This window comes from Anguilla anguilla, chromosome 7 (assembly GCF_013347855.1).
Source record: "Anguilla anguilla isolate fAngAng1 chromosome 7, fAngAng1.pri, whole genome shotgun sequence".
NCBI lineage: Eukaryota > Metazoa > Chordata > Actinopteri > Anguilliformes > Anguillidae > Anguilla > Anguilla anguilla.
The window spans coordinates 38,253,374-38,276,547 of record NC_049207.1 but is presented as its reverse complement, the minus strand read 5'-3'; the positions used below and the strand labels follow the sequence as shown (position 1 = coordinate 38,276,547).

Sequence of the window (23,174 nt, the reverse complement as noted above, 5' to 3'; positions counted from 1 at the left end):
AGTTACAATTAATACATTTTTACTCTGAACACATCAACATCAAAAAAGTGCATAATTTGATCTCAACACAAAAGCACAGTGACAGAAAAAAAAAATAAAACCCAACAATGCATGCACATAACCACACACACAAAATATACGTAAAAAAAACATTTCCTTCAACAGAATAATGCACAGCAATACAGAACTACTCGAAGCAAATAAACATAACACCGGGCACTATAATTCAGTAGTCAATACTGTCCATCAAGTAGACTGAAAGACTTGGAGTGCAGTCAATAGGGAATGCTATGAAACATGTGGAGACTTTGTGTAGTCCAACACGAGTTGCATGTACGGATACTGAACGCAACTGAGAATGTCTGCCTGATGACAGTGCTGGGTGAGAAGTCAAAAAGGAGCAGGTGGCTTAAAAATCTAAAAGGGTTAGGGGTCAACAGACAGCACTGTGTACGGTTTATTCAGTGCCCTTAATCTGGGTCAAGGATTCGTTGACAAGTGCTGTGGATTCGGCCATTTTGACAGCAGCGGTGCGATGTCACTGAAGAGCGCCGTGTAAACGATTGGATACCTTCAGCCCCCCCCCCCGGCTGTCGTGTGAACTCAGTACCTGTACAGTGTCTCTCGCGAGTACGGTTTGTTGTGCCGTGCGGAGGACCTCTTCTTCATCACGTAGTGATTCTGCGCCCCCGCGGGAGCGGGGTGGTACGGTCCGCCGCCGAGCCCCCAACCTGAACAGGGCGACAGAGACGGGGCCGTCTGACAGAGAAGGGATCTCGGAGAGCGACGTCGACGCTGCAGAGCGCCGAAACGATCAGCCAAGGCGTTCGCACGCGCTTTTCGCAGCGCTAAATATTCCCGGGAAAAATGCTTTCCTTCGCAGAATCACCGATTCCACAAAATGCACCAACGGAGCGATTTGTGCTATATTGCATTGTCACGCCAAATATCTTCGGTTCTTTCAAACTGACGAGAGAGAACTTACTTACAAAAGAAAAGATTAGACTTGAAGAATCTTTTTCTTTTTTTTTTTTTGAAACCCAAGGAAAAACACAGCAAAGTTTAGGTTTGAAAATTACAGTTCCGAGCAAGAATAAATTTGCAGCCGGGCGTTTATCAAAATGTATATGCATGGCGCTCACGAAGTAGTGTGCCTCAGGTGAATGTTAAGTGGGATGACTTCGCCCGGGCAAGTCTGCGGCAGTTGCAACGTCCTGCGTGTGTGTGTGTCTCTGTGTGTGTGGCCTTGTGCCTGTCCTTGAATCTCCCCTGTGCTTCCCTGGATGCCGTTTAAGGTGTGGAACACTCAGTGGCGTTTTTTCAGGTTCTGATAAATGTTGGTCTGGCTGCTCGGAGTCAGCATTTCAGTATGCGCATAAGGAATAATGATATGCTAATACGCCAATATGATGTGGGCGGCAGTGTAGTATAATGGGTAAGGAGTTGGTCTTGTAACCTAGAGGTCACAGGTTCCATTCTCAGGTAGGACACTACCCTTGAGCAAGGTACTTAACCTGTATTGGTGTATAAACGGACGCAATGTAAATGCTATGTAAAAGTGGTGTAACGTTTTTTTTAAGTCGCTCTGGATAAGAGCGTCTGCTAAATGCCTGTAATGTAATTCAAATAAATCAAGAGACTGCTGCTCCCGTTTCCAATAGGTAGAACATTCAAGTGACATTCCAAGCACAGAGGTTCTCTGTAGGAATGCACTCAGTGTACTAGAGAGAGAGAGTGAACATGCAAATTTGACAGCTTAGTTCGGTCACTGTAGGCCCTTCGTAACGTCTGAATGCTTTGCTTCCGACTGTACGGAGGACGGAGTGTAGCACAGTGGGTAAGGAACTGGGCTTGTAACCGAAAGGTCGCAGGTTCGATTCCCGGGTAGGACACTGCCGTTGTACCCTTGAGCAAGGTACTTAACCGAAATTGCTTCAGTATATATCCAGCTGTATAAATGGATACAATGTAAAATGCTATGTAAAAGTTGTGTACGTCGCTCTGGATAAGAGCGTCTGCTAAATGCCTGTAATGTAATGTAACTGTACACCACGTTCGGAACCTCAGTCCCCAACAGGTGCAGTCTATTGTCATGTTTTTTACGCCGTTGGCATTTGTCTAACTGAAGTGCTCATTTTGAAGGGAAGTCAATGCGCGTGGGTCACGTTCACCTGAAACAATTCACTTTCTGTCAAGCTTCAAAAACACCCTTTCCCCCCCCCCCCTTTCTGATTTGCTTGTCTTCAGACCAGATGCATTACATTTAAGTACGTGTGTTTTGGGGAGGACGCATGCGAAACGGGGTAATTGTTTTCACGTGGGAACTCTTCTCGCGGGAATCCTCGGCCTGTACACGCGACGTTCTCTGGGGAAAAACTGGCGTGATGGAGGGTCCAGGCTCCCCGTGGGCCCTTTAAACGTGTTAATAGCGCATTCACCTATATCTACAGTAGAGGAAGAGGAGGACCCAACAGGAGTGATGGGGAAAATGCTTAACGTCGCCAGGCAGCACGGCCGGAGTTCGGGCGCCCTCGTACTGAACCCACGTGAGTTTGGGTTTCGTACCGCACGCGGCTCCAAGAGGCCGAGGCCTGGCAGCGAGTCAAGGACCGCGTTTGGTGTTTTATTATCTCCCCCCCCCCCCCGGTGCGAAGCGATCTGCTCCGACTAAACAAAACTTGCTCTGATTCTTTTTTTTATTTGTTCCTTTTTAAAAAAAATAAATAAAAAGTAAAAGAAACCAATGTCAAGTCAAACTAGCGGTGAAATCAATCCACACCTCCCAACAGTCCCATTGCAAAACACTGCTCAAAGTTCGCTGGTGGAGCTCGAACGTACTGCGGCGCGCGCTATGGTGCGGTCAAAAACCACTGCCAAACGTCCGTGTGCTTTCCTTCCAACTGTACACGGTCTGAATAGTGTTCACGGTGTGAACTAAACTGTGTTCTCGGCTAGAAATAGCTGTACAAAATAAGTATTGTACCTTACTGAACCTGTGTTTAGCGGCTGTCTATGACCATGAAATGCACTTTTTTTTTTTTTATGTCGCTTTGGATAAAAGCGTCTGCTAAATAAATGTAATGTAATGTAATGTAATGTACACAATGTGTTTTCGGGAGGGTGCACGTGAAGCAAGGTCATTGTTTTCAAAAATCTCTGCCGTCTGCACAGCAGATTGTGCACACGCCCTCCGTCTGCCATACCTAGTTAACAGGGCACTGCCATCTTGAGAAGCAGCCCTACGCGAAAGACGTTCTTGAACGTGGGTTGAAGACGACTGCAATGCAGCATTGAATGATGACCGTGTCCAGAAAAACTTGCAACGTGTCCTTGTTACCATTGCAGAATCACCAGAGTCCCTCACTGTTGGAACGTTCGGAACGCTGTTCCCATTTTTCGTTTGCAACCTGCATATAAATGAGCACATTAAATGCCCTTTATGTTTATTCTCACAAAAGAAATTCAGTTGTACCATTCACGTGTGAGAATGATCAACGGTCCATGCTTGGCTATCACAATTTTTCACTTCCGCAATGACAAAAAGTAGCTCTCAAATGCAGTCTGCCATTAGGGGTGAACTGAAGAAAGGCGGCACCGCCATCTTCGATGAACACGACACCGAACTGAATGTATTATATGAGGGGGAGCCTCAAGTTTTTTTTTTCCTGAACACAGACCTGGAAAAATTTTAACCTGTATTTTGTTCCTTGTTCTCCAGGCCTCATTGTAAGACAGCCTAATAGCATTAATCAACGGTAAGGAACATGACCAAGTACGCAATTAATGCCCAACTGAAGCGCTTATTTGCACAAGGTTGTACGTCCCTTAACCGGGGGGTGTCTAATTTTATCTGAAATGGGCAGGTGTGGGTGAAAGTTTTCCTTCCAGCCCAGCACTAAAAGGCCCGACTTTACTCATCCTGATTTAGATTCGCGGTTTTGATTGATCGGGTCATTTGCTCTCTGTGCTGTGCTGGAGCTAAAAACCGCGCCCACCCCAGACCTTCTCCAATTACACTGAACACCCCTGTGATAACTGAATGATTAGCTGAAATAATAAAGAGTACCAGAATGTTCTAATTCCTTAACCAGCAAGTGGCACCAGAAACTCCCATATCCACTTCTTGGTGGAGGAGGAGGACAGAACTAACGGTTTTAAAAACATGATACTACAGAGCACTAGATGTTAAGATAGCTCAGATAATCTGGGGTTATTCATGTAAGTGAAAATGAATAGGCCACCCACCGACACTACTGCTCAGCTCCTCGTAGGACTATCATTAGCGCTCACGTTTTCTTCGAGCCGAGTTAGCTTCCGCTAATTAAACGGCCGCACAACCGTTCACATTCTACGGGAAAGACAAAAACTGCTGCAAACTAAAATGTGCGCTGATTATTTTGTTGCGCCTCGCAACGAGCCGACAGCGTCTCGGCGTGCGATGCGTCCCGCGGGCTCACGTTTAACCGAACGGCGAAGACGGTAAGAGTCGACAAGCGCAGCGCGGCCGGCCTCCACTCGCTAGCGTCGGCGCTGGGGGAGCAATCCACTAAAGCTCCCCCCCATCAGCATCGGGAGTCCAGAGGTCAGATTCTTCTGCCGCGCTCGCGGGCGAGGAGCGGAATCCGATACGCCCAGCTGGACCGCGTTACATTACATTCACTTACATTACATTACATTACAGGCATTTAGCAGACGCTCTTATCCAGAGCGATTTACACAACTTTTTACATAGCATTTTACATTGTATCCATTTATACAGCTGGATATATACTGAAGCAATGCAGGTTCAGTACCTTGCTCAAGGGTACAACGGCAGTGTCCTTACCCGGGAATCGAACCTGCGACCTTTCGGTTACAAGCGCAGTTCCTTACCCACCGTGCTACACTCCGTCCTTAGCTTTCACTTAGCAGACGCTCTTTATCCAGAGAGAGAACGTTAGGGCAAGGGTTCAAACGGGCCATATGGAAATGCAGGGTAGCGCTTTGCGCTCGCGATGGGGGACGGCGGGGGAGGGTGGGTAACAGTCGTTCGCCGTCGGCGGGAACGCGCGCCGGGGCATGCTCTCGGCCGACCCGGGGCCACGGCGCTCGAGCGCGGGCCTTACCGCCGTGGCCGCGTCTGCTCCTGTGGTCGTTGAAGCTCACGTAGCCCGCGGCGTGACCCGTCCGGCCGAAGGGGGAGTCGTCGCAGAAGTAGCCGTGGGGGACCCAGTAGTCCGGGGCGGGTGCCCGAGGCCAGGGCAGCGCTGTGTGGGGGGGGGGGGGGGGGGGGGGCGAAGAGAGACAAGTCACCCGAAAATGCGGGAAACAGGGAGAGGGCTTTTATGTGGCCAGAATCAGTCAGCTTTTCTTTTTCCTTGGCAACAACAGTCTCACTGGCCACATGACAAATACATACAAACTAGGTGCCTTTGACAGTGGTACGCATTCACAATAGCTGAGTGATAGAGACTGATAATAGCTCTTGAAACAGAAAAGTTTTACCCTTACATTAATGTTCCCTCTGGGAAAAATAAAGTTATTCTACTCTATTTCAGTGTAAGACATGGAAATATGGTTTACAGAGAATGCAAATGCTTATTGTTGCCTACAGACATAATGTTCCAGAACTACAGCATGCATATTTCACAAAGAGACTTCCACTGAGGTAGTTGAGGTTTCCCCAAACTGAATTTGACCAGAACACTCCTTGTGGGAATGCATGATCTCCAAACCTAATGAACTCATTCCAGCGGTAGTAGAGGGCCGTGAACTACCTGGATACTGGTGGTTGGGATGAACTTCAGGGAATTCCATGTAGGGGTTGAAGTAACCACGGTTACCGCAGGGCCCTGGGTCACAGAGAAACACTGGTGGTGACTGACTGGATCGCTAATCGGCCCACCCGCCTCCCCCTGTAAACGGCTCAACGGCTCAGGACTTTACCGCCATAGCGGTAGGGGTCCATGGCTGGAGGTCGGTTGTGTTCCCGGGGAATCGACGGCTGTGTCCTTCTGGCCTGCTTCCGCTTTGCCTTGGAAGGAGCGGGAGGAGGAGCGGGAGTAGGAGAGGGGAGGATGGCTGCAAAAGAAACAAAAACTGTGTTCAGCATACCCAAACGGACGCACACCAACACACCCACACACGCAAACACACATCAAGGCATGCAAACACACACACACACAGAGACACACACATATACACACGCATGCTCACAGACACGTGCGCGCGCACACAAACAGACACACACACATAAAAACACACACACACACACAGGAACGCACGCGCACACACGTAAACGCACACAAGCACACAGAAAAGGCTGACCGTGGGCGCCCCCGGCGGCAGGCGGGGGGTGGAGCTCCACGCCCCAGGCCTGGGCGGCGTGCTCCAGCAGCAGGCCGCTGATCCGGCGGTGGGCGGCCGCGTCCCAGTGCACGCCGTCCCGCGTGCGGTGCTGCAGGCTCAGCCGGAAGTGGAAGTGGAGGTCCAGCACGTCCAGCCCGTACGCGTCCGCCAGCCTGCCGCCGTAGAAGTTGGCCTCGATGACGTCGTAGCGCAGCGTGGGGGCCATGTGCTCCACCTGCGGGCCCCGCTCAGGGTTAGGCGGTCGAACGTCCGCGCGCCTTCGACGGCGAGCGAAATCGACCCGGAGTTTATTGAATATGAAGGGCGTTTGTGCTCAGCCTGTCGAAGCGCTTGCTTTTGAGCACAGGCTGCAGAGGACAACAGCATGAACACTGCTAGGCTACACGTCACTACCCGACTGTAACTGGGGGCAGTGTTGCCAGATTGGGCGGAATCCCGACCAATCGGGCTAATTTTTTTATATTGCTGTGTGGGGGAAAAAAAATGGCTTAGGTCAGGTTCACCGTTTTCAAATCTGGCAACATTGACTGGGGGGTCTGCGGTCAAGGGACAAGTTTGTCTGGCAAGGGTACAAAGCGTTTAAGTGGGCCAGAGGCCAGCCAGTTTGCTAACTAGTGGAGGGACAGATGAGCACGTGCAGACAAATTAGACCTCTCCTGAAAAACAAACTTCCCATTCGATTCACAAAACTGGAAAAAAAGAAAAAAACCCAGAATCTCCATTAATCTATGGTACTGACTACTTATCAATCACCAGGAAAAGCAGCCATGACAAATGAACTGCTAACTGAAATCAATAAACTAATTATGGCTGGGTGTTCATCACAGAAGTCACACATTTAGTTCTTGTTTTATGTTGCTTTTATACTTCTTTTCTTTCTATTAGTCTTATTTGTCTAGCTGTATTCGTCTTATATCACTATTTTTACTTCTGGGTAAAGCACTTTAACTGCTTTGAAAAGTGCTATATAAATTAAGATTATGGTACAATTATTCTGTGATATTTGCCATTTTTTTGCCAGTTCTGTGACTTTCTGTTTTTTGTCCATTTCTTCAATTTCCTGTGTTTTAGTGCTTTCTGTGGTTTTTTCAGCAGTCCCGGATGATAACGGTCAACCTTACCTTAGCCTACAGCCTGATTTGCATAGGCCTAAGCATTTTAGTCATATTGCAAAACGCTGGTGAAAGTGTGACAATGTGTACAGATTCTGGAATGCCCTGCGATCAAGATGGGAGGATGGGGGGAGGAGGGGGGGGGCGGGGCTACAGATTTTAACAGTCTTATACATTGAGTATGGGTGGGGGGGGGGAATCATTAATTCACCCCGGGTTCTTCAGGATACTACCACATAAGCTCCCACAGTTAAGCACCAGGTGCCAACAAGTTACCAAACGCATCAGTGATATATGCCTCGCCTCGCCTGCCATGTGAAAGATGAGCTTGAAGGCAAACCCATATGCGCATACCCCGATATACACATCGCCCCGTCCTAGCAGTTGCATCCGCCGGATTGAACTCAGCAATTACAGAAGGGTGGAATCTCATTCTAAAAAAAAACACTTACCTCTGTCACGCTTCCAAATAAAAAACAAGTCTTTCTGTTCCTGAGCCGGCGCCAGCGCTTTCCCGCGAACGTCCACGCCGGCGGGCGTAAATCAATTGCGCCTGAGCGTCAGCCGATTAATTTGTTTGTAAAAAATAAATAAATAAATAAATAAATAAATAAAAAAGCCATCCTCGGGTTCGTGGCTCGGGGCTCCTGTTCCAAGTGAATTACTACTGGGAAAATGATTGTCCCGACTTTTTTTTTTTTTTTTTTTTTGCTCGCTTGGCGGAGCGAGCGCGTCCGCTCGCGGACTCCGGCCTAAACTGCTCGAAACGCAACCGAGGACCGCCCGACAGGAAATTGAACCCAGTGGGACGGCGTCCGCCCGGTTCGCTTTTCGAGCCTCGCAACCGCTTTCGCTTCGGAGGGGGGGGGGGGGGGGGTCTGCCGGAGAACCCGCGTTAATCTGGAGCCCCGGGATGGCGGTGCGCGCGAAATCCAAAAACGAGTCTCTCGAGAATAACGCCCCTGTTGTGCGTTTTTTTTTTTTTTTTTTTTTTAACGCAGTGCTTTTCTCCCCCCATTTTCGAACGCGAAATCTCATTCCGTTCTGCGGTCGCTTAGCCGGGTCTATTTTATTGCGCGTGTCGGCGAACGGCCGGGTGTTTGATCGAAAGGGCGTCGCGCGCGGAGATCTTATCGGGGCCCTTTTGAACAAAGCAGTAAAATATGAGCGTCGTTTCAGCGGCACTCTGGAGCTCGGCGAATTAAATGGTGGCCGGAGGGGGGAGGTCCGACTGCCAGGCTCTGGAAGCTGTGCTCATTTATATCCATCCAGTAAAAGCAAACCCAAAAACCACATGCGTATAATGTGTACGTTTTAAAAAGGACCATTAAGCAAACTTCTATAGCAAAGTGGTCATACAGCCTGATTCAGATCAGAGAATCTCAAGTATATGCAACCACACACTGACGTGAGACAAGTAATCCACATAAAACCACAGCTGCCTGATTATGAAATTGTTTTGTAATCAGGAGTAGAATTGGCAATGTAATTTTAAACTCGGCAAATTAAGCAAGAACCTTTCTTGATTTCTTTTCATAGTGCTTACAAGGGAAGTATAAGAAATATGAATGTAGCAGCAGAATTTTTTGATTGGCTCTATTTTGAATGCTGAAAGGATTTAAATACTGTAAATGAAAGACCTGACCACATGAACGTTATTTAAAACTCTCATGTGTTTGTGACTACACATCAATGTACACCAATCTTAAGCATTACCTGATTAGAATTATTACTGTAGCCTTTTTTTTTTACTTGGTTGAATAATTATGTACTTATCTCCGTTTCATTAACTTCTTTTTGGCAAACACTGATTTTATTGTGGTCCTCAACATTAAGTGCTTGACTTTCTCCATAATATAATCTTTAACAATAGTGCCAAGACATGTTCCTTGTCTAAAATTGACAGTAAAGCCAGTATTTCTCGATTGCAAGTGAAATTTCCATTACACGCTTGGCTTCTGATCCGAAGAGCATTTCAGTATGCTGCTTTCGTCTCTCTTTCCCGTTTGGTTGACTGCTTATTCCGAACTTGGCGGTTTGCATCTCTGAGATGTTACCGTTTAGAGGTGACTGCAAGGTTGCATGACATAAGCATCCCTTTTGTGTATATTGATACACAAGTGACATTTAAAGCACTGGATTACACAACCAGTAAATTAGCACACCTTAGCTATTTGTCCCAAATGATGAGACTTGGATCAATAATTAAAAAAAAAAAAAAAAAAACAATTCACATAATCATAGACAAGGACAGACACGTACCTCTGGCACCAGGAAGCCTCCGATGATCTTGCTGCCCAAAGGCATGGTCATGTTCCACAAGATCAGGCATTCCGGCGGAAGGACCTTCTTCATTTGCAGGAAGAACTTGTGGAGGTTCTCCCTGTAATCGGTCACCCACTTTGGACCGTACCTGGAAGACATCGTTGCAGCTCAGTCACTCAACACCGACTTGAGGAGCGGTGAACCTGCACACTACCCAACCCCAAAACCGTGCCCTTCTTTGGGACACTACTCGCAAATGAGCGCGTGGTTCCCTACCCTACTGATTCGACTGGTTTCAACGAAGTCCCTCTCGCAGCCAGTCAATGGCTTGGGGACAGATATACAGAGCAAAACATTCTCAAGGTGCTAGCCCCCGCGCTTTTGCCTTCCTGCGAGAAAAGGTCCAACCCCACCCAACCTGAAAAGGTTCTGGAGCTGGGGTGGTGTGGCGACAGACAAAGCCTCACAGGAGCAATTCACTCTGGGTAAAGATGCATGCACTTACTTTTAAATTCAACCTGAACACAAGTGCCTATTTGCTTAACGGTAGGACTAGGGCTGTTACGTTGTCACGGTTTCACAGTAGGTCACGGCGTATGATCTGGTGGTTACTATTAAAATACATCTCTGTCAATTGAGCGGTCATATACAGTAGCCTATATGCTTTACTTTTTTCCGTTCTTCCATAATTAATGGCAAGCTGTCCTGTGTTCAAATTGTGCTGCTGTTCTGTCTGTTCAGAAAATATGTTTACTTGCCATGATGCCTTCTTTGTGATGTCTGTGCATTTTGTAAATGGGCACATGATATTGTGAAAAAATAAAACAGCGATGTTTTTGGTCAAGCTTAACATGCCGTGAAAATCTCACACTGTGACACCCCTATGTAGGAAATCGGTTGGTAAGCTGATCCGGGAACAGTATCTGAGAAAACAAAATACTACAAACAGTACATTAAGAGGATGAAGGACATTTCATGTAATGATGTTGATAACTGAAGAAGTTGTACAAAAAAAAGAACCTGAATTATTTAGGATTTCAGGCTGCGGGATTGGTTGCACTGAATGCATCGTCGTCATTTACACGCATGGGATGCGCGCACGTACCCGTTTGACACCTGTCAGTTCACCGGCCATGCAACAAAAGTGGCACGACGAGTCTTGACATGTCCACGCGTACCCGGGCGGGGTCAAAACGCCGGCCTGACCAAATGCGAACCCGCACAAAAGCGAGGTGTTCTGTATTCAATTAGCATGCAACGCGGCGTCTCTCCCGTACAGTGAATTTATTATACAGCGGCAGGGCCTGTCTGGCACTTCGCTCTGCGGGATGAAAGTTTTCCTGCCGCGCACTTAACCTGAAGCTCAACCTCTCCTCATCAACATCGGCATTATCGTTATCTTCAAAAAACCCCCGCCTCCGCTGCCGAGCTTCCCTGGCTCCGCGCAAGACTGGGACTACTTCTGGACTGCAAATCGCTCTCTGAGATCAGGGTTCAGTAATGCCGGCGGGAAGCGGGGGGCGGGGAACGCGACCAGGAAAAAAAAAAAAGAAAAAAAAAGAAAGGCGGAGTCTGGTGTCGCCGCTCCATTTCGCATTCCGACCACTGGCGTCCCCTATGAATTATGCAGCGTTTGCGGCACCTGCCCCGACAGCCGCAATTCATCACGGCGCACTGTACCAGCGCACCTGGACACGCGCTGGGTCTGGTTCTGACCGGCGGGGCCTCGCGTCGAACACTTCGGCGATAAGAGGCCGGTCACAGATCCCCGAGCATCGCCACTGTCACCGACCGGCAGTAGGAAACGGAGCTCGCCGCGTGCGCCATCGTACGAGTGTTACTTCCTCCGTGGCGCAACGATTTTCTAACAATTACTCTTCCGTACGCCTCTCTCTCTCTTGCCCAAACTGAGGAATTGGTTATCCGGCTTAATAGTACGCGTAAGCTGATGGGACGCCTCCTTTCAAGGTTAAATTCCTCCCTTAAAATGGAATTGCGAACACATTAATCAAATAAAGAATGTAGGAAGACAGAGCACAATTGAAAGTTCTTCAGACTGAATACAGACTACTGTTCATTGAGAGACTCTAGGCCTGGATTCAATAATGCTATAGAAATTGCTAGAACAAACTTGCATCGTCTTATGTCTAATACCCATTTTGCAGTATTGATGAAACTGTAAACGCGTTTGAGTAATCTAGAGCTCTCAAAGAATTATGATAAGTTCCTTGGGCCCTTAATCAAATAACTGACACCAGAATTTCAATTTGCATCAGAAATCAGATCCCCCTTTGTACTCATGAGATTTGTCACTCCTTGTTTAAGAAATGCTAAATTGGAATCAATTTAATCAGATGCCAATGAAGAACTGTCTGAAATGATAGTGTGTGTGAATTACTCCACACGTTGCTTAGATAAACTAGGCTATGTCCTCAAGCGCTTAAAAAAAAAACTTCAGCTTTCTTTGCACTACCCTTAAATAAAGCCTTATAACTTTGTGGCAACACACAGCAGAGACATTGTTAATGACAGTATGTGAAGGGCACATGTCTACCACCAAGACTGAAGTCACCTTATGCTATTTATTATAGTATCAACTTATCAACTTGCTCTACTGTATATATCACAAAATCCACATCAGCTAGAGAGAAAATTGCAGAGAAAATTTAGATTTAGAGAAAATGGGTTTTTCCTGCATAGAGAATTTTGAGGCAGCAGCCTCTATCAAATTTTTGTGCCGCCTCCACAAAATTCTGACTGGTGTTTGGCGCAAATAAACAAATGTGAGCGTTGTGCTCGGGGGATTTCTATCATTTGTAACTGAAATGGGGGCACTGCGATACATCACCATTTCGGATTAATCGGCACAATGCACCAGGAAAGGCACTACCCAAGAACGCAAAGCTACAGCGCTGTTTGCATGGAGTGCATGATCAGACGTCGCTCTGAGTCTGAGGCGTTCGCTCAGGTAGCTAAAATCTTGTTTTCTTTTGTACTTATTTTCCAAGAAAGTTTCCTTAATTACATCCTATCAGTTTAATGTTTCCAATGCTGCAGACAGAGTACCATAGAACAGCAAATGTATTTTTAGAAAGAGTTTGCAAGGAAGAGCAGGTGAAGACATCTGATCATTACAGGCCATTAAAAAGTATAATTCACCTTAATAACAAGATGCGTTAAATTTGATCACGTGATCACGATGAAAGTACTGCCTCTGCCTCATTTCAAGCCAGGAAAACCCCTGTATCATACATGGTTCATTGTCAATACGTCAAAAGCCATCAAATTCATCAAGGGTTTCCAAGGAAAGCCTGCTTTTCTCACTGAAGATTCACTTTCTTCAATAACTTCGCCAGAATAAAAAACCTTTTTCTTCCATCATCAGTTTAGAGCCCGTGTTTTTTACGATACAACGCTAAGCTGTTTCCAAAATGACCGCTGAGATCTAAATGGCATGTGCTGTCTGCCTACTGCCCCCCCCGCTGTGTTGGCTAATAAGAGCCTGGCTGCTCATCGCTTCTCAGACAACAAAATGGAAATCGGCTCAACACGTTCTCCCGAAACGTCAGATTGGTTTCTTTACTTGTCCGTCATGTTCTAAGTGGAGATATTTCGAAAGGATTTGAAAATTACAAATGAGAAAGTTCATATTAAAGCTGTAGTTTCCTGAGCCATTTTGGATTACAAAAAAAAACATTTATATGGACAATTGAACCATCAAGATGCAAGTACTGGGTATACCGGAAGCGAATGTAATATAAATACATTCTGACATTTTAAAACTTTTTCCTGGATAGTTTATTCAGCAATTTTGACAATTTGGTGATTTATTCTGAGGTGCTGCCCTGAAAGCTACAAAGGTATAAAATTTATTCATGCAAAAATATACAGTGCAAGGCAAGATGACTGCAGAGTTTAAGAAAAAAAAAAATTGGTTCATGATGTTGTTTATGGTGTAATGAGGGGTCTGGGGAGGCTCCCTTTTGTTTCATTGCCCAGAGCTAGCTGCAGACGAGTCTCCTGGAGCCTCTGAGTGTGAACTTGCAGACGTGTTTAACGTGGATAAGTTTTAATAAATTGGCGATTTGTGATAAGTCATAATTCTGTGGACGGTTACCACTCAAACCCACTAAGACAGCAAATCTGTGTTACATCAGAAGAATGAAAGGTACCCACAACATTCATATAATGTTTTAAGCATGAATCATAAGGCCCGTTTGTCTGCATTAGTGTGTGTGACTGTTTGCATGAGCGGGAAGTGTGTACGCGTCCGTAAAGTACAAGCATTTATCTGTGTGTGCACGCGAGAGAATGCGTTTGCACAGGCGAGTTATGACTACGTGCGCACGCGTGATTGCGTGTGAGGGTGCGTTACCTGGACAGGTCCCACACGCAGGAGTTTATGATTACCACGTCAGGCTTCAGGCCATTCTCGAAATCTGCCAGGATGCTCTCCATGTAGCGGGAATAGATGCGGGTCAAGAAATAGAATCGGACCAAGTGGTGGTCCGAGCGGAACTGGCGGACCTCTCTGTAACCTGTCCCATTGTTCATGGGACCCAACTGCCCCCCTTCCACCAAGCAGTCCTGCTCAAAGTTCATCTCCCCCTACAGGACAAGAAGTAGAAGAGATGTGAAGCAAGTGCATTCGAACAGAAAAGAGGAGGGGCTTCACAGGATTAGATGGGAGTTATCAAGAGGGATTAGACAGGAGTTATGGAGCAGCTATCATGAGGGATTACACAGGATTTAGGAAGTAGTTTAACAGGGATTAAATAGGAGTTACGAGGCAATTTAACAGGAGCGATTAGTCAGTGGGGGGGAGGCTAATTTGACAGTTATACATGTGTTAAAATGCAACCACAGGGTTCAAACATGAACAGACCTTGTTCAGCAACCCAAGAGAACGGCAGGTCTATAGAATACTTAAGCACCTGATTTTAAAAGACAAGACAGATAACACAAGATGAGATATACTTAATTGAACCCCACAGGGTAATTTGCATTTAACTCATCCTAGGTACTTGAAAGCAGTGGGCAGCAATAGTGCAGTGCCCAGGAACCAACTCCAGTTCTGAGGCCAGTGCCATGGTCAAGGGCAATGGCAGGAGTATATAGCTAACCTGACTTTCAGTGTAGTAGGAAACCATAGTGCCCGAAGGAAACTCACAAAAACACGAGGATAGCCAGCAAACCCCACGCAGAGAAGACCCGGGCGGCTGAGACTCAAACCCAGAACCTCCTTGTTGCGAAGGCTCCAAATCCAGAGCACACGACTGACCAAACAGGATCACAGCACAGAAACACTTAACTGGACTGGGGAAATTTTTGTGACATCAGTGTTTCCCCGGTCTGGAGGCGCACCACATACGGCGATTTACATTTTAACTTATCCCAGTTACACCTCTTCCTCGATAACCTGTGGATTCTGATTACTGGGGCTTGTGGCAAAGTAATAAAAATAAATGTTGGGGGGGGGCTCAATTACTAATAAATGTTTAGGAAAAAAATGGAAATCGAAATCTCCTTCTCCCCCATCTTTCAAAAACAAGATGTCAAAATAGTAACGGACCAAAGTGTGTATAACCTACCTGTTGCCCCCTCCCCCCACCTCCGAGTAGTAGCCATTTGTAATGTTTAACACATGTACAGACATTGCATGAATGCAAATCAACAGACATCAAAACCGTACCCCCAGACACAAATAACAGTCAATGCCCATTCAGAAAGGGAAACTTGAGAGCCAGAGAGCCATCAATGCCATAATCCTGCGCTCCACTGTATTTGCAAAGAACGGCCTTGGCCTTTTAAGTCATTCAAAAATGAGAATCAAGCAGCAAAGTTTTTAATTTACCACTCTCTGGATTTTGAGGTCATGTTATTCCCAGTGGATGTGCCTATTAAATGCATATTAAATGATTCACTTGAAACTGCTGAGAATTTCTTGCAGGGAACGGTCTCTAAATGCACCTTGAAAAGGTTGTTCCATTTCAAAACGGCAGGCTTTGAAACAGGACATCCATTTTACCTTGGTCTTCAGTTGAGCCGTGGTCAGGTATTTATCCTTCTGCAGGAGTAACACAAGGTCCTTGTACACTGCCCGCTGTACTGGAAGACAAAGGGAATCATCCAGTTTCAGACAACATTCAGCAGGCACGGCAACATCCTCTCAGCAAAACATTCACAGCCATTATCCAGCCAGAACAAACAGCGTCGGTGCAGTGAGTTCAGCACAGGCATTCATAAATATGTTAGCACTGAACAGCTGGATTTCAGTGTCTCACCCTGTCTGCTTGCCCATTGGCTGAGTGCATTTAACAAGTGTCCAAAAGAATGGCTGAGGACAGTCAACTCTTTTTAAACTTCTAATAGAATACACCAGCGATAGCCAATCTTGATCCTGGAGATACACCGGCCAGTAGGTTTTCACTCCAACCTGAACAAAGCACACGTCAACAGCTAGACTTTTCATTGAGCTGCTAATTAGTACAATTAGGTGTGCAAAATGAGGGTTTAAATGAAAACCTACAGGATGATAGATCTCCAGGAACAGGAAGCAATTGATGCTCAACCCGCTTCTACCCTGTACCTGATGCAGATTTCCTTCTGCAGGACATAAAGGTATACTATGCAGTTATTTTGTAGCCTTGCTGTGGTCCAGTGTTTACAATCAAAGTTTCCTCCTCTGTCTTCAACCCCGCCCACTCAACCCAAGTACCCAACTCTGGCAAACTAGCTATCTAACGTAGTTAGCTGGATAGCTAGAGGTAATTTTACTTACAGGTCCAACAGAAAACACGCCAACTCTCTGTCACTTTTCATGCCCTTTGTGAACTTCAGCTGTCGCTATCAAGGAAAAGAAATTCCAAGGTAGACTTTGATTTCTGAATGAGCACTGTTGGAGAGTCGCTTCAGTTTGCTGTACTTGTGTTCCTTTACTTCCACCATTGCAGTACCTAGCTAACAGCCTCTGTGGTCACATCCTCCCCACCCCACACAGAAAAGAATGTCATGCCCAGAAATGTCCTAAACACATTGTAGAAGAAAAAATGCACGCAGAGGAGCACAGATTTGGCAACTTTGTGCAAAGACAGAGAAAATTCCAGTGCATCATAGAGCTGACTTAATGTGCTTATTTTATAATATTTTCAAGGCAAAGTCCTGCATAGTATAACTTTAATAAAACTGCAAACTGACTCTGAAGTGCCAATTCTTGGTCACGAGAAAGTGGCCATTCCTGCAGAGTTTGTGGACCGTGGAGGCGTGTCTGAAAGGATATCCACTCCAGGTAGGACACTATTCCTTGACCTTTGCAGACCATTAATGACAATCTTGCTCTGATAAAATGGAGATTCGGAACTCTTTCAATTCTGAAAAACCTCTCTTTATCTCTAGAGTAAAAACAAAATATACATATTCCTTGAATAAAAAATCCATGTAGGCATTAGGGTAAAACAATTTAAAGAAATACTGGTCAAGGCAATTGCCTTGTGCATTGGTGCTTTGCATATACAGTGAGCTCCATAACATTTGAGACAAATACTTTATTTTCTTAATTTGGCACTGCACTCCACAATTATAGATTACAAGTTCACAGGTACAGATTCTCAGCTTTTATTAACGGCTATTTTTAAAAAATACATTTTGGTTTCACCATGTAGAAATTACAGAACCTTTTATTCATAAGCCCCCCCATTTCAGGGCACCATAATGTTTGGGAAATAATGGCTTCACATGGGTGTCTGGTAAGTCAAGTGTGTTCCATTGCTTCCTAAGTGGTAAATGGTAAATGGACTGCATTTATATAGCGCTTTTATCCAAAGCGCTTTACAATTGATGCCTCTCATTCGCCAGAGCAGTTAGGGATTAGGCGTTAAGTGTCTTGCTCAAGGACACTTCGACATGCCCAGGGCGGGGTTTGAACCGGCAACCCTCCGACTGCCAGACAATCGGTCTTACCTCCTGAGCTATGTCGGTATAAGAGACCTTTCAATATGTTGTCTTGATTCTACTCTTGATTGCCTTTGGCCGTTCTCAACGTGTGGACCAGAGTTATGTCAATGAAAGTCAAGCCATAATCCATCCATTATCAAACCAACTTTACCTGGCGAGGGTCATGGGGGGGTGCTGGAGCCTATCCTAGCATGCATTGGGCGAGAAGCGGGAACACACCCTACACAAGCCACCAATCCATCGGAGGGCGCACACACACCATTCACCCACGCACTCATACCTAGCGGCAATTTAGTCTCTCCAATTATCCTAACTTGCATGTCTTTAATAATTTATCACTAATTTAAGACAATTCTATTTTTAGATTCCTGTGTCTAAATTAAATAAGAAATTAAATTGCCCTGGCACTTGACTATGTTCATGATGCCTTTGACAAATTTAAGCAAAACCGGTCCCCATAGTATCAAAGATCCACCACCACACAGTAGGTATGGCAGTGGCGTAGGTTTCGTTTGAACATTGGGGGGGAAGGGGGACATTAAGCGGGGAGTCTGGAGGTCCTCCCCCAGGAAACATTTAGCGTCAAACACTTCATTTCCTGCATTCTGGTGAATTTTTATGCACCAATTTGTGCCTTTTCTGCATCAATTTATGGTGGAAATACTTCTTTCATGTTTTTATTGGGGGGGGGGGGGGGCAAATGCACGTGTTCTAAATATTGAGGGGGACGTATCCCCTGCGTCCCCCCCGAAATCTACGCCTATGGGTATGAGGTTTGTTTCAACAGACACATGCTTCGGTCAGGACCACGCGATTCAAAGTTAGAATCTTTACGAACAATTTAAAAGGCAGCAAGTCTGGCAGTATGGCTCTGTTCCAGAATCCTTCCCAACCATCCACACAAGCATGCATGAAAAAGGCAGGGAAAGCAGCAGCAAAGGGTACACAGAGAACAGATCCAGCAGCAACAAGGACAGTCTTAGAAACACATCAGGGAAGAAGCTGAGGTGGAGGAGAGGGTTTTGACTGGCAGTGTGCATACATGCAGGAGCCAAATGAGTCGGGGGCCAAATGAGTAGGGGGGGCCATTTAAATGAAGCGCCCTGTTACGAGAATGGAGTGAATGGACTGTGATAGGTGAACATTACTAACACAATGTTCAATTTCTCACTGAGCCCACCCACTGACACTTCGATTTGCTGATTGTTCCCTATAAATACTTTTTTTTTCTGGGAAACCTTCAAAATATTGGTATGGAGGAGGAGTCTTACTAGATTTAGTGCCTAGTTTGCTTACCAGTAATTTGGATGAAAGAACCATGATCTGTACGTGCTGTTACTTTCTCTGCATCTTCTTTGAATCTTTTGAAGCTATGGGCATTTATTAATTTGACTGTGCCATGTGTCTGTCAGTTGTTCGACCTTAATGTACGATTCATCTATTCCAATCTTTCTACTCAATGAGATCACTTCGACCAGACTTTTGGCATGCTCCACAAACAATCTGTGTGGTTCCCCAGAACTCTCGTTGCCCAACAACTCCCAAATCTGTGCCAGCACAGATGTTTCTGGTGCAATATCAATTTTCAGGTCCACAAATCTGGAATAGAAATGACAAACTCAACTTTTCTTGCTTTTTTCCATTTCACATTCCTCCCTCTACCCAGTGTATTAGGTCAACTAATTGCTTTTCTGAGGGTCACAATTGATCTCTATTGCAATTGTATAATTAGTCTAGAGATTGTGACAATCCAACCCCTACGGTGTTCCACAGAGATTTGCATGGTAATTTAAATTGAAATGATTTTGGTTCATGAGCTCCAGATAAAATGGTGTCCCAAGTTGTGGAGAAAGACATTTCTATTTTTTATCTTTTGAAAGTAGGACTTGTTTCATACCAACTATAGGGTGGCAATTACAAATTCTCTGTCGCAACATGTGATTTACACAACATACCTATAAACAAAAAAAATAAATAAATAAATAAAAATCAGAACATCATTTGTCAACTTTGGGAAGAAACATATGAAAAAACATTCTGTGCATATTTCTCAATAAGGTATAAGGTATTCAGGTTGAGATACTGTTATTTAGAGTATCTCCAATAGCAATTAATGTTGCACACAGACTTTGAATACATCATGCCTATTTGAGGCTTAGCACATTGGCACAACTGAAAATGAAAAATATTTTTTGTTCCTCATATTAATTGGCATACATACAAAATTATTTTCAACAGTTCTTACCAAAATTATTGAACAATATCAGAGTATGTGTAGATGCGTACATTTACAAAAAGCCTATTTTGACACAACTTATATAAAATTTGCATCTCCCAATTCACAGATCCAGGATAAGCATCCCCCTGAACTTAACCCCATGTGCATCGCAAAACAAAATGACACTCATCTTTTTTCTGAACTTGGCGCTGCATAAATAGGTTACTCACTGGAGTCTCCGAGAACAACAACAAACTTGTTGTGTAGAAGCCGACTGGCCTGCCTTTGGGTCACAGACTTCATGATCTTGAATGATGCTGCTGATGAGGTGGAGAAATCAACTGGCTACAGGCAGTGAGATGGGGGAAAAACATTACAAGGAGAATGCTTATAGTTTATTTACTACCTTTTTTTGGGGGGGAGTGGGGTTGGTGGATGGTAACCCACGACACAGTTCAGAACTACAGCTACAGAACTTGGTGAAAAGTGAAACTGCTCTACTGCAGCTGAATGTTTAAGGGAAAGTACACTATTTGTAGTTTATTGATACCATTTCATTTTTACTTTATTGGGCCCAACTATTTGTAGTTTATTGATACCATTTCATTTTTACTTTTTTCGATATTTAGAGAAACTTCTGATGACCCCAAACGCCCTACACCTGGTATTGTAAAGCCGGGAGGGGAGAACTGAAGCCTCTCGAAATAGCCTAGTCTATTATTAATCACAGCGTAACCGTTTTCACGGCGATATAAAAACTTACACTAAAACTGAAATATTAACAAAATGCGATATACCACTTTAACATGGGCAAATAAAATGGAGTCTTCTTGAAAGTCAGTATTTTCTAGTTTTAAAACCACCTAAATCCGCAAGACACCTTCTCCCGAATAAGCATCAGGCTTCAGGTTTGGTCTGGTTCTGCATATCAGACGATAGTTTTTGACGTTACCCAACTGACCAAATGGATGAAGCTCTGCAATGTAATTTAGCTATGCTCCATGGCAAACAGTGGAAAGTTACCGCATCTAAATTAGCACTTAAAAGTTAGCTTGCTTGATAACGTTACAATTTACTTTGTCTTATCAACCGTTTAATTAGCTGCAACCTGAACAGAAACACACATAATTGTTGTCCACCACAAAGCTATCCGACATATAGGCTATTATATTCATGAGTTTATCTGGGTTTTCCCTAGTGTTGATCTTGATGTTTCGATCATATTTGGAACAGTGCACATTATCGTGCTGCAGATAGAACTAACCAAACTATGTTAGACTAAAAAACTCACCTTTTGAAAAAGCGTCCCAATTTAACTGCACGATAATCACTTCACCTGTTTATATTCCTGTGCGAAGTTCATCTCGGACAAGACGATCCTCATTGGCCAGTCACGTTAGCTAGTTAGCCAGGCTCAGCGAATTAAACTTTTCCGCAGTTACATATTTTCAGTCATTCCACGCAAGCTATTGGAGCTGCCAAATGTGTGTGAGTTAATTGCTTCATAAACGTGAAACATAAAGGCAACATTTAAAATAACTTCCGGATGTCTAACGTTACTTCACTGCTGTATTCCTTCGTTCTTGATCTCTCCATTCAGTCGGATCTGGCAAGATGCAACACTCATATTTACAGATATTACAGATAGAAAATCTGTTTTTTTAAACTAAAACAAAAATTTCCTGTCAAACAAATCGTATTTTAGGTAGGCTAACTGTTGAAGATTTTACGATTTTACAATCGACCCACAAAAGCCCCCCATCACGCTTTTGTCAGAACTTGAACACGTGGTTGCACGCACATCAGACCACCGAACGTGGTTCTCAAACTTCGGTCCTGAATGCAATAAGCGTTTCTTACAGGAAAAGAAATACGACTGATGAAAATTCCAGGGGGACCATTGGGTATGCTGGTTTTCATTCAATCCACAGCAGAGCTGACATGGACCACAACCATGCCTAGGCCACACAGTTCAAGTTTAAGTAGTAGGTGTGACTGATGTTGGAGAACTTTGGGGCCACCAAAACTCTGGAGTTGCCTCTGATCCACACTCCAGTTGTAATGTCAGATATAACAAACTTTATTATTGTTTGATGTTCAGACCTATGTTTTGAGGGATGAATTACCGTATGGTGCCACATTTTTCAGAAATATCTCTGCACCACATGAGGAATAAATGTCTCATATTCACAGCCCAGTCAGTCATAACAACTCATTTTCTTCTGTATGCTACATAACATCTTTAGAAAGTGAATGACCTTTTTATCACATCCTAGAATCACAGGTGGAATGAATTGGTTCTAATTACTGAAAAGTATACACCATTGAAAATAAATACCGAGCCAAACCTGCATTGTATTCAAAGGAGATTAAAAAAAACATTCTGACAGAACTCAACCACCTGTTTTCAATGGTTTTAATTGGTAGGCTATGACAAAAATCAACATAGCATACCACAGAGGTTTCCAGAGAACTGAGTTTGAGAACCCCCTGGTGTTAAAAGCCTAGAGCAGAACAACTTTGTTCTTAACCCTGATTCTGGCAGGGTGCGGTGTGTCTATTGGTTTATGTCTTAATCTTAAAATCAATAAAGATTTCAGACCCAAGAAACCAGGAAAAGTGATTTAACTGTGTAATCAGCTGCTTTAATTGACCAAGGAAGTGCTGAAGAATAACGAAAACCAGCAGATGCTGCAGGCCACCAAAATCAGGGTCGAGAACGTCTGCCCAGAGAAAAAATTTAACCAAACAAGAGGTTGTTGGTGAACAGACTTCCCCCCCTCCTGCTTCTAATGCGCTCCCCGATCTAATCTGTGCAGCGAATGGAGTTGTTCTCGAAGGGACCATTAAAAAAAGAAAAGGAGCACACACTGTACACAAAGTAAAAACAAGTAAAAACCTGTTTTTTTTTTATTTCTGCATTGCTGTAAATTGAAGCACTTTCTTTCCTGGAGTTATTAACACAAATTATATTCATTCACAAACAAGCAGGATTATATTCATATATTAACAGACCTGGGTCAAATAATTTCAAATATTTCATGGCCATTCAAATACATGTATTTCCATTATTTTATTTTGAAATATTTTATTCCAATTTGATTTTTTCAGAGCATTCAAATAATATTTAACAACATATCTGAAATATTTATTTCATTTTTTGAAGGCATTTCAGATACCTTCAGAAGTTAAATTCCAGTAGTTTAACCCATTGTTGCCCATGTGAGTAAATTATATTTGAAAATGGATTCATTTCACTGTGATGGTGATATTTTGGA

General features: G+C 44.4%; 1 protein-coding gene across 1 annotated transcript; it reads right to left on the bottom strand.

The window, feature by feature from the left end:
- fam113 (family with sequence similarity 113) lies at positions 1-21,288 on the bottom strand. Its single transcript, XM_035425029.1, has 10 exons — positions 21,188-21,288; positions 20,127-20,241; positions 15,754-15,833; positions 14,101-14,333; positions 9,723-9,873; positions 6,307-6,562; positions 5,926-6,060; positions 5,757-5,831; positions 5,106-5,246; positions 1-731 (listed from the first exon to the last, which is right to left on the bottom strand). Exons 2-10 carry the CDS (start codon positions 20,197-20,199, stop codon positions 604-606), a joined length of 1,272 nt encoding a protein of 423 aa, XP_035280920.1. The 5' UTR covers positions 20,200-20,241; positions 21,188-21,288; the 3' UTR covers positions 1-603.
- Between the last annotated feature and the right edge of the window lie 1,886 nt (positions 21,289-23,174).